At 57.4% G+C, this 11,828-nt stretch overlaps 1 protein-coding gene across 1 annotated transcript; it reads left to right on the forward strand.

Annotated features, from left to right (window-relative positions):
- On the forward strand, positions 1 to 4,084 carry SKOR1 (SKI family transcriptional corepressor 1). The gene is made up of 8 exons (XM_065641988.1): positions 1 to 1,971; positions 2,059 to 2,155; positions 2,585 to 2,692; positions 2,823 to 2,894; positions 3,136 to 3,210; positions 3,292 to 3,366; positions 3,811 to 3,876; positions 3,987 to 4,084. The coding sequence occupies exons 1-8, from the start codon at positions 1 to 3 to the stop codon at positions 4,082 to 4,084; spliced, it is 2,562 nt and encodes an 853-aa protein (XP_065498060.1).
- Positions 4,085 to 11,828: the final 7,744 nt, after the last annotated feature.

Genomic DNA, 11,828 nt, shown 5'->3' on the forward strand with positions numbered 1-11,828 from the left:
ATGGAGGCGATCGCCAGTCAGATGGGAAATGGGAGAGATGCAAGCTCCTCCCCAAATTCAAAGCAAGAGCTGCAGCCGTACCAGGGCTCCAATACCCTCAAGCCCAACCAAGTGGGTGAGACCTCTCTGTACGGCGTGCCCATCGTGTCCCTGGTCATCGACGGGCAGGAGCGGCTGTGCCTGGCGCAGATCTCCAACACGCTGCTCAAGAACTACAGCTACAATGAGATCCACAACCGGCGGGTGGCCCTGGGCATCACCTGCGTGCAGTGCACGCCGGTGCAGCTGGAGATCCTGCGGCGGGCCGGGGCCATGCCCATCTCCTCCCGCCGCTGCGGCATGATCACCAAGCGGGAGGCGGAGCGGCTCTGCAAGTCCTTCCTGGGCGAGCACAAGCCGCCCAAGCTGCCCGAGAACTTCGCCTTCGACGTGGTGCACGAGTGCGCCTGGGGCTCCCGGGGCAGCTTCATCCCGGCCCGTTACAACAGCTCCCGCGCCAAGTGCATCAAGTGCAGCTACTGCAGCATGTACTTCTCCCCCAACAAGTTCATCTTCCACTCCCACCGCACCCCGGACTCCAAGTACACCCAGCCCGACGCCGCCAACTTCAACTCCTGGCGCCGTCACCTCAAGCTCAGCGACAAGACGGCCACGGAGGAGCTGTCGCACGCTTGGGAGGATGTCAAGGCCATGTTCAACGGCGGCACCCGCAAGCGGACCTTCTCCTTGCAAGGGGCGGCCGGCGGCGGGCCCGGTGCCGGTTCCCCGGCCGCCAAGGCCGCGTTGCACCCGCCGCCGCCCGCCGGCCCCGAGCTGGCCCCGGCGCACAAGAGCCTGCGCTGCAGCGGGCAGGAGCCGGCGGGCGATCGCGGGGCGCTGGGGCTGCCGGCGGCGCACGGCGGGGCGGCGGGCGCGCACGGCGGGGCGGGTGCGGTGCGCAGCTACCCGGTGATCCCTGTGCCCAGCAAGGGCTTCGGGATGCTGCAGAAGCTGCCGCCGCCGCTCTTCCCCCACCCCTACGGCTTCCCCGCCGCCGCTTTCGGACTCTGCCCCAAAAAGCAGGAGGACGCCCTGGGCGGCGCAGGAGGCGGTGAGGCGGGCAAGGGCGGCGCGCTGCCCCCCGGCATGTTTTGGGGACCCCCGCACCCCCACCCGCACCAACCGGCCCAGCCACCCCACCAGCCCGGAGCCGCCAAGGACACCGGCGTCTACCCTTCCTTCCCCGTCTTCTGGCCGGCCGCCGGCAGCCTGCCCGTGCCGCCCTACCCGGCGCAGAGCCAGGCCAAGGCGGCGGCCACGGCCGTGGTGGTGGCGGCGGCGGCGGCGGCGGCAGCGGCGGCGGCCGAACCGCCGGGTTTGTCGGGCCGGCACGGCGAGTTGGAGGGCTCGGAGCCGTCGGGCAGCGGGAGGAGCAGCGCTACGCCCCAGGAAGGAGCCGGGGCGGAGGGCGAGCGCTGCCCCAGCGCGTTGTCGCGGGCGGCGGGTGAGGAGGAGCGCTCCGGGGACGAGGCGCTGCTCCCCCCGCTGCCCCTGCCCAGGAAGGGCAGCTACCTCTCCGCCTTCCGCCCGGTGGTGAAGGACGCCGAGAGCATCGCCAAGCTCTACGGCACCCGGGAGGCGTACGGCGGAGCGGGCCCTCGGGGGCCCGGCTACCTCTCCCCGGACTTCCTCAGCGAGGGCAGCTCCAGCTACCGTTCGCTCTCCCCCGGGGGGGACACGGCCGAGGAGCCCGAGGTGGACGTAGAGTCCAACCGCTTCCCGGAGGACGAGGAGGAGGACGCCGTCGCTGCTGCCGGCCCCCCCGAGGGACGGGAGCCGCCGCCGCCCCGGTTGCTGGCCGGCACCGAGGACCCGCCGCCGCCCGCCGGGGCCGACGGGCCGGAGGAGAAGGCGAGCGAGCTGGCGGCGGAGGAGGGCTGCCAACCGCCCGACGGCAGCCCCGAGCGGAGCAGCAGCAGTGGCGGCTACGAGGTGCGGGCCCGGGGGGAATCTGCACCCAGGGGTCCCTGCGGGGCCGACCCCGGGTCCCCGCCGCCTCCCTGACTCGGTCTTTTGTAGGTGTACGCGCCGGAGAGGGGGGAGCACCTGCAGCCTCTGAAGACCGCCGCCTCCCTGGGAGCCCCGGCCGCGTACCTGTGCACCCCAGAGGCTAAGGGTAAATCGGGATGGGGGGCCGGGGGGTGGGAGGCCAGTGTAGATCGAGGGAGCGACCTCGGGCGCCAACGCCGGCCCCGGTTGCTAAATCCCGGGGGCGTAACCAGGCCGCCGCTTTCGTTTGGGGAATTTGGGGAGAAAAATAAAAGCAAACGGTTTTCGTATGGGGAAGGGGCCAGGCCCCCTCCTCGCCCTGGGCCCGGGGCTGCCGCCGTCGGACGGGGCCGGTGCGGCGGGGATGGGCTGGCGGAGCCGCACACGGCACGGCGGGACAAAGCTCCTGCCAGCAAGCTACTTTCCAATAGCAAAGCGATTAGGATGTCCGCTAAGAAGATTTTAACGAGGGCTTTGTCCGTAATTATGTAATTAAGGATATATCAGGACCATACTTTCATTGCTTATGGTTGAAAATCGGTTTATTAACTTTAAGAGCAAGATAAAGAAGACAATCACTCCGCGGCAGAGGATTTGGAGACCAGAAAATCCTATCAGGACCAAAGGAATGTCTCGCATCCCAGCCCTGTAAATACCGACAGAGGTAAGCGCCGCGACGCGCTCCTCCGCGGGGCGACGCGCGGTCCCTGCGAGGAGCGATGCGCGGTGCGAGGAGCGATGCGCGGTGCGCGGAGCCCCCCGCGGTGGGGCTGACGTGGCTCTGTCCCCCGTAGGAGAGGACGGTCTCGCCATGGATGTCGCCGGGACGCAGCTGGTGGAAAAAGACATCGAAAATTTGGCCCGAGGTGAGGAGGGGGCGCGTCCCGCGGCGGGCCGGGGGCGGCGGGGGTCGGGACCCCGCCGGGACGGGGCGGGGGAGCCTGTGGGGACCCCCCGCCCTCTCCCCGCGGCTCGAGGTATTTGGGTTTTCTACAGGAGTGATTAACTCCTGTGATTAATGTAACGTAATGCGATTAGCGCCGCGCTGAGCCGCCTCCATATGGAAAAGTGCGGGGTCCCCTCACCCCGCCACGTATTTTTAAACAGATGAGTTACAAAAACTGGTCCTGGAGCAAATGGAATTGAGGAAAAAGCTGGAAAGGGACTTCCAGAGCCTGAAAGGTACCGGCGATCCCCCCTATTGTCCCGGCCGGGGAGCGTGGCCCTCACCGGGGACCGGGGCTGACCCCCCTGCTCCCCCAGATAACTTCCAGGACCAGATGAAGCGGGAACTGGCGTATCGGGAGGAGATGGTGCAGCAGCTCCAGATCGTCCGAGGTACGGTCCGGCCGGCCGCGGCCATCCGGCGATTATTAATTTTATTTTGTATCTCAATTTTGTCTCTCTCTCTCTTTTTTTTTTTTTAAACACACACAAAAAATCCCCAAACAAACAAAAGCAAACGATATCTTTTGATGAACGCCACTTAGCCTGGGGATTTCGAGCCGCCCCGCAAACGGCCGCGAGGCATCATTACACGGGAGCGAATGAACCTTCCCTCTCGCAGCAATTTCCACCCGGGCTAAATTAAAAACCGAGGCGTAAAATTACCCGGGAAGCCATGCCCTCCTTTACGCACGTCCCGCGCCCCCCCATCTCTTATCCCGCTCCTCCCCTTGCCCTGCGGACGAACGCGGTGCCCTTGGTCCCAGCGCATCCCCGACGGGGGTCCCGTGTCCCCCCCCCATGTCAGGCGCGTTGTGATGCCCCCCCACTTTCCAGATACTCTGTGCAACGAGCTGGACCAGGAGAGGAAAGCGCGCTACGCCATCCAGCAGAAGTTGAAAGGTACCGGGGCAGGACGCGGCGCGGGGGGGGCACAGGGGCCGACACCCCCCCACTGCCCCCGCGTGGGGAGTCCGGGGGAGCCGGGCGGTGACGGCTCCTTCGCTTTGCAGAGGCCCACGACGCGCTGCATCATTTCTCCTGCAAAATGCTGACCCCGCGGCACTGCACGGGGAACTGCTCCTTCAAACCGCCGCTGCTGCCCCAGTGACCCCCCCGGACCCCCACCTTCCCCCGAAGCCATGCGGGCAGAGCCCACACAAGCCATTTCCACGAGGAGACACTTGTACATAGAGGACTTGGAGCCCGGCTTTCCTCGGACTGGTGATACAGCGGGGAGCGGCCCCGAGCCGGCCGGAGGGGGAACCGGGCCCCCCCTGCACCCCCCCCGCTCCACCTCCCCCCTCCCTCCCTCCCTGTGTGTCCGCTTCTTCAACCCTCGTCCAGACTGGAAACAAAAGTGGCTATGTGCAATGGATATAAATGTACTGTGATTCTCTTGGTACAGTATTTGTTGGACTTTTATTTATTTATGATGTATATTTATTTCCCCCCCTCCTTCCCCCCGCCTCGGGCCCCTTCCTCCGTTACCCCCCGCCCCGTCCCCCCCCTGTAAATTTATGGATGTAACAGCACTTTAACGGGCGGTCCGCGACTCCGGAGGCAAAACAACGCTCGCCCGCTCTGGGGAGAGACCCCTCTGTACGTGATTTTGGTTCTTTAATAAAAACCGACTTTAAGAAGCCGCCTGGTGCATGGGGGTGTCCCCGGGGGGCGCGGTCCTCCCCCGCGCCCGCCCGACACGGGGTCCCTTAGCTGGGGGGGGCTGCCCGCTCCCCTGCGAAGTTCCCCTCTCCCCCATCTCCTCCGCGCAGCAGCCGGGAGCTCATTAATGCCCATTTATATGCTCGTTTCACACATGAAAGTATTACATTAATGAGCTCTGAGAGCGGGTGTGGAGGTGCTTGCACACCTATTAGCCCTAAATACCTGTTTTCAGCCCAGGATTAACTTAGCGCGACATTTCAACGGGTTGCGGGGCTGAGACCGGGGCGGGGGGGATGCACCTTGCACCGGGGTCCCGCGGCGCACCGGGGACAGAGCGGGGACACGCACACCACACGGCCCGGGCTGCGGGGCCGGGACGGGGGGGACGCACCTCGCGCCGCACCGGGGCTGCGGGTACCGGGATACAGGAGCGGGGGTGGCTGCGCTGCCCGCGGCGCTCCGGCCGTGTGAGCCAAACCCGGGAGTTCCGCAGAGCGGATCTGTCGTAATTAGTTTCTGGGACTCATTAGGTGGAGGAACAGCCGTTCTGCGGCCTCGGTCGCCACCGCGTGGGTACAGCCGGCGGTGCAGCCCCCGCTCCGGTGCTCCGGCCCGGCGTCGCCCCCCCGCCCCGCCCGTGGGCCCGGTCCGGCGGCACCTCCCGGGTTGCTGCTTTGCAAAGGGCCGGGTCCTCTTGCAGGGCCGGGTCCTCTTGCAGGGCCGCATCCTGCCAGCACAGCCCGTGTCCGCCCAGCAGCTCCTCTAGCCGGTGGGCAGCCCTGCTCCGAGCTGGGGTCGGGCCAGGGGCCTCCAATCTAGGCCCCCTTGTGTGTCTCTGATCAAACTCCGTCGGTTTTATTAGGCATTATCCCCCTCAGTAGCTCAGCACGGCTTTTCTCCACGGTAGGGATGGGGCACTGAGTCCCTGACCCTGGGATCAGCTGTGCTGGAGTGGAAGCATCATCCTCCATCACCTGTGGGTGAGGAAGATAGCCCAGCCAGGCCTGGGGCAGGTGGATGTGGTTGGCTGGTCTGACGGTTATAAAACCCTTGGGATGAAAGTATAGCTGATTCTCTTGGGCTTTCCTCAGTTCTTAGAGCATCAGGTAAGGCACTTATGGCTTGTTTTGGGGCAAACATCATTCTTCAGTGTGTGAGCTGCAGAAGGTGTCTGTAATTATGTGACCCTGCGTAGGAGTAGTGGAGCTGGGGTTGCTGGTGGCATCTCTCACACGGGTAAGTCTACAGGAAGGGGGATCATCTTGCTGGGATATGGAAGGGATATGTGGGTCAGAGGTGAATAAAAAGGTGGAGTAGCCAAGTTCTGCAAGTTGAGAGGTGGGTGGCTTGTGGGAATTTAACAGTTGGGTCTCTTTAGAACTTGTAGGGGAGAAGCTGAACCACTTTTCTTGCACACCTTCCTTTGCACCTCTCCAGCTGGAGGTGGCACAGGGTGACCCTGTGCAGAGCCACAGAGGAGCTTGTCCTGGGTCCCTGGCTGAGGGGGAACACGCTTCATGCTGCTGGTACTGCTGCATCTCCAGGGGCTCTTGCTCCTGTCCCCAGCCCCTCGTCAGGACCCACAGCCGGGCCCTGGTGTGTGGTGTGTTCCCAGCTCCCGCGTGCTGGGCTGCCCGAGCTGTGCTCCCCGCGACTTGTCCAGCACCTGCTGCGCTCACCTGCCTGGCCACACCGGGAGTGGCGACACAGCTTACCAGCGTGGGTGCAAAAATGAGCTATTATGTTGTATTAATATTTTCACACTACTTAGCTCTCATTAAAATGTACTTTGCTGAATTTAATATGCGACTTCAAATGACACAACGTATTAAGTGCTTAATATACTAGAAATTATGAAACTATTATAGTCTAAGTAATATGAAATAATTAGAGTGAATTAAACTTCACCAGCAGAATGAGAGAAAGGCTTCAAATTTTTTCTCCTGTTTTTTTTAGGTTTGTGGTTTGGCTTGTTTTTTTTGGTCTTAAAATAGTTGAATGCAGTAATAGCCCATGAAAATAAACAACCAGAGTTAGGATTTTTAAATAATTAAAGCAGGAAAAAGCCTGGAGTGTCTGTGTTTGAGCCTGTGATGGATTCTGAACTGGGGGAAGCAGAAGGTCTGCTTGCTGCAGCTGATGGAGTTGTTCTTTCAGGCCGGTGGCAGAGCAGCTCCGAGGAGCTGATCACCCGACCTCCAGCCTTGCCAAGGCTTCTCTCCATATGCTCTTTTTCCTCTTGTACACCAGGCTGGTTATTTCGAGGCGAGCAGACGTGATGCCTCCCAGTGATGGAGCAGTGTCTGCTCTGGGTTTCGCTGCCATGCTGCCTCTGAGCTGAACATCCCCTTTGCAGAGCAGCTCCCCTCTGAACCGGGGGTGCAAACACCAGGGACCCCCCCATTAACATGGCAGCGACTGGATGGAGCCTGGCCTCTCATTTTGAGAAGCGCTTTGAGCCACTGCACTGAAGTTGGGGTTGAATTGCCGGTGCTTTTCTTGCAAGAAGGGGCTCGCCCTGCAGCGTGGGCGGACATGGGACCGGTGGATGCTCTCCAGTGGGTCTGCAGCAGCGATACAAAGTGTGTGACCCATCACCTGCCAGGTTTAGACAGGATATTTGGTATTTGCATTGGAGTGTGGATGCATGGGCCGTGTGGGACTGCACTGGGCTCTGAGCATGGTGGAGACCTGTTCAATGGATGTGTCACAGACCCCAGCCCTCTGCTGTTGACCCCGCGCGGAGCGGGGCCAGCTCGGATGCGGGTTGTCTCTCCAGCGACAGCGTGGCTGGACTCGGAGGACGCCAGGAGATGGCGTTTCCAGCACCGCTCCTTGCTGGAATTTGTCTGGTTTTGAACTGAGGTTCTGTGCAACTTCTATAGAAACTACCCAAGTTACCCCTTGGGAAAGCAAATCTGAGCCTGTGTGTGGGGAAGGCAGAGCATCCTGGGCCATCGCCCCTGTGTGAGATGGACCTGCAGCGGTGACACTGTCAGGTCCCTCCTGATGGAGCAGCTTTGAGGGCAGAGCAAGAAACTGTCTCTTACTGTCCCCGTGGGTTTTAGGGCGATGGGTATGTTGCTATGATGTGGGATACTGGCTGTCAGTGAGTGACAATGTGCCTGCGCAATATTCTGCTGGAATGTTTGGCGGGTGGGTGTCAGCCCCGTCCGTGCGGGGCTGACATGGCATGGATGGGGGTCAGTCCTGAGATGCTCACGTGTCCCTCACAGTTTTTCTGGTACCCACAACCCAGGAGAGAGGGGGGGAAAAAGCAGCTTTCCTATGAAATCCTGGTGTCAGGAGAAAGCCAGGCTAAACTGGAGGTCACAGACGTTCTGGGGACTGGATCAGTGGTACCCCTGCAAGTAATCAAAGATGCTCTGTCCCGAAGTGAAGACAGACTCTTCTTTAATAAATGCATAAGGCTCTCACCAAATTTATGGAATGGTATCAGAGAAATTGTGCTGTACTCAGGTGAACACTAGAAAGGCTAACACTTGAGTTAAAAGTGAGGAAAATGGTCTTTAATTGGCCTCCTTGAAGATTATTTAGGTTCCACCAACTGTATCATCAAAAGACACATTTGCTTGGAAAGTCTAATCATTAAGTACAAAGAACTTGCCAGCAAGCATCTGAAAAAGTGTTAACTATTTGTTTTTATGTCCCTTTGATTTCAAAGGACTGTTTGCTGTTGGTGACAAGGAAGAAAAAATAATTGCCTGATCAATCTTTTTGAAAATGAGTTGTCCAGTCTTGGGCTAGGATGGCATGTTTTATGGAAGATGTGTTTGTAAGACTCATCTGATGTTGAGTGTGCTCTTTCAGTGCTGCTTTATGACTACAGTAAGCATCATCTCAGACTGCGGGCTGGTGCGTACTGTGCAGAGACACAGGGAAAGCATATTCCCTTCTCCGATGACCAGCAGGTCCCATCAGTTTGGATGGGACCTGTGGAAGGTCCAACCCCTGCTCCAAGCAGGGCCACCAATATCAGGTTGCTCGGGGCTCTGTTCAGCTGAGCCTTGAATATCTGAAGGAGCTCCATGGGTTAATGGTTGGACCTGATGATCTTGAGGGTCTCTTCCAACCAAAATGATTCCATGGTTCTAGCTCTCCACATCCAGTCCTTGACCTCCCTCATGATAAAACAAACACAGTTTTTTCCTATTATCTACTCAGAATGTCTCATGTTGCCCATTGCCTCTTGCTGTGCACCTCTGAGAAGAGCCTGGTTTTGTCTCCTCTGCACCATTTTGGGGTTTTCATATCCAGGGGTGGAAGTTGGACTTGATAATCCTTGTGAGTCCCTTCCAACTCGGGACATTCTATGATTCTGTGATCTCATTTTGGATTTGCAGACAGCAGTGAGACCTCCCCTCTGCTCTGTCCCATCGTCCAGGTGGTTAATAAGAACAACATCAATCCTGAGGGATGGCACTGCGTGTCAGCTGCCACTTGGACTTTGTACCCCAAAAATGGCGTTTCAGCTTGGCCGGTTTTCCTACTAGTCCGCTTACCCAGCTGGTATCTCACCAGTTTGGCTCTGAGGATGATGTGGGAGGCCATGCCAAAGGCCAGGCTAAATCAAGTCAAGGTAAAGAGACCCCCTTGCTTTCCCCTCGTGCAGAGCCAGCCCCTCATCCCAGAGGGCACCCAGGAATGGTTTGTCCCTGGGGAGCCTGCGCTGGCCATGCTCTCACCCTGCTCAGGAACGCCTCCCAGCAGGGCTTGTTCCGTCAGCTTCCTGGGGTGATGCTGCTGAGATCAGCTGTTCTGTACCGCTCCAGATACTCCTCCTCGTCCAGGCTGAAGCTGGAGCTCATATTTGCTTTTTCCCAGTCATCAGCATCACTGTGATCTTTAGGGGATGATGGAGAGTGGCCCCACAGTGACACCGGCTGGTCCCTTGGGTGCTGCCCACCTGGCGCCACAGATGTCTGTTTGTCCAGGTGGCTGAAGTGGACCAGAAACGTGAGGTTGTGACTGAAATGTGCCGTCAGCTGTTGGCTGCCTTGGCCTCACCTTAGGAAACTTGAAAAGCTCTTTATTAGGGGAAAAATCGTGGCTATTTTGGGATCGGGCTGGCTGCAAGGGGCTGGGGACAAGGTGTGTGTCTGGTCCTTGCCTGGCTGGAGGTTCCTCCCCGCTTCATCCTCAGTGTTTTGTGTAAATCAGTTTAATTTGTGCAATTAAGCGTATGGCTGGTGTCCTTTGGGTTTAGTTTGAGTATGCTGGGGACAAGCGTGAACAGGACAGCAAGGAGCTGTATGTAAACAGGCCAGAGTGTCCACATGCAGGGAGGTGTGGGTTTAATTAAATTGATGGAGGTTTGGATGCAAACAAGACTTTCCGCTTTGCGTGGATGAGAGAAGGGCATACGGCAGGGTAGCTCTGCCTTGCTTACAAAAAGCATTTATTTTCATGTAACAAAGTGAACTCTGTGATTTTTTTTTTTTTTTTTTTTTTTCTTGGAAACTTAAAACGTATTTTCTTCTTTTTTTTTCTTTTCTTTTTTTTTTTTTTTTAAAGCTGAAAATTCTTTCCTTTGATCTCCTTTCTGACTCTTAATGAAGTTGTGGGATCTGACTTCCCGCATCACGCCTGTTGTTTTCGCTCCGCTCTGCTGCCCGACCGCGGCGGAGCCGGCGAGCGGGGCGAACTCTCCTCGCCGGAGGATTTCACACCTCCCAACACCATCCCTGCTTCAAAGCGCTACAAACACCAAAGGCCCGTGTCTGCCTGCACCAGGGCCAGGCTTTCATTGAAGTCCATGAGAGCTGAACGTGCACATTCAAAGGTATAATTTGACACTAAAAAATTAATTCTCACTATTTTTCCGTGGAGGAATTAAGTTGCTATTGCCACAGTGCAGGTGGATTAACTGGGAGGGGGTGATGGCGATACTGGTGTCTGTGTTGGAGAGGAGACATTTTTCAGTCCATCGTGTGTTGAAGGCAGCGATGGGATGATGGGTCCCCAAGAACCTCGCTCCAGCAGTCTGGCTGCCCAGAGCCATGTGTCTCATGTTGCAATTAAACTAATTGGTAGCCTGGGAAGGGAGCAGTGGACGCAATGCGTGTAGAGCTGGAGGAGTGCTGGTCCCACTTTGCTCATCGCCAGGTGCCCTGCGGAGGGTCTTGAAGTCCCTGGGACCTGCTTGTCCCTGTCCCCAGCACGTCTTGGTGGTGGGTTCCTCATCCCAAACCCATCCCAAATTGTCACTGGTGAGCTCTGAGTGGCCATGCCAGCCGGGAGGACATGGACACGGGTGGGCAGTGCTGCAGAAGCTCTTGCACCCGAGGCAAAGCCCTTTTGGGAGAGGACGGGAACACCTTTTTGGGAAGCCTTTGCTCCTGCTCGTGCTACTCCAGCTCTGGAATAAAAAGCAGCCTTCAGCTGCTAGCACCGTTAATATCACCTTTCACAAGTACTACACTCGCAAAGGAACCTGCCAAGTATCGCACATTTTAATTTGCTCTTTTCCCATGCATTCCTGGATTGATGGCTTGGTTCAGTCTGCTTGCTGCTCACCGTATAGATGTAAAGCTCCCTCCAGAGGGTCACTCCACACCATAAGCTTTGTGGTTTCCCTCGAGGAAGCTGATATGCTATTCCCTGAAAAGTATCCACCTAAAGAGGGGGTTTTATATTGGATTTTTTTCAGAAATTTGAGCTTTGAAAGCTGGCAAGGAGATTTGTCTATCCAGTGATCACATCTAATAGGCTTCTGTCTGAACATAGATGTGTTACTCTCCTTTTTCTGTGTGCCTTTAAATGCTTAGTTGTTTTTTAGGTAGTATGGATTTGGGAACATATTAGTTGTGTAAAAATGGAGGGGAAAAAAAAGAGCAACTTAGAGAAAATGCATTTTCAGGGATGCCTGCACCAGGCTGAGAAGTACATTTGCAGTTACTTGCCATCTGTAGCAACTTGTCCAAAGCAAACATTACCAGTTGGGCCAGGTTGGGCTGCATAATTGCCATAAACCATCGCAAGGGCATCCAGAAGAGCACAGCCCTGGAACTGCTTCTAGGACTAGGTCCTACTCCCTTGAAAAATAAACCTTGGCAAAAGCTCAGTTCTCCCTAATAAAAATTCCGTTTTCACAGCTCTAATCAAGTTTTCCAGAGCTGTGGTCCAAATTAGAAACTGCATGCAAAATATCTGACCCAGGAGAACAA

The sequence above is a fragment of the Caloenas nicobarica genome, chromosome 10, assembly GCF_036013445.1.
Source record: "Caloenas nicobarica isolate bCalNic1 chromosome 10, bCalNic1.hap1, whole genome shotgun sequence".
NCBI classification, from domain to species: Eukaryota; Metazoa; Chordata; class Aves; order Columbiformes; family Columbidae; genus Caloenas; species Caloenas nicobarica.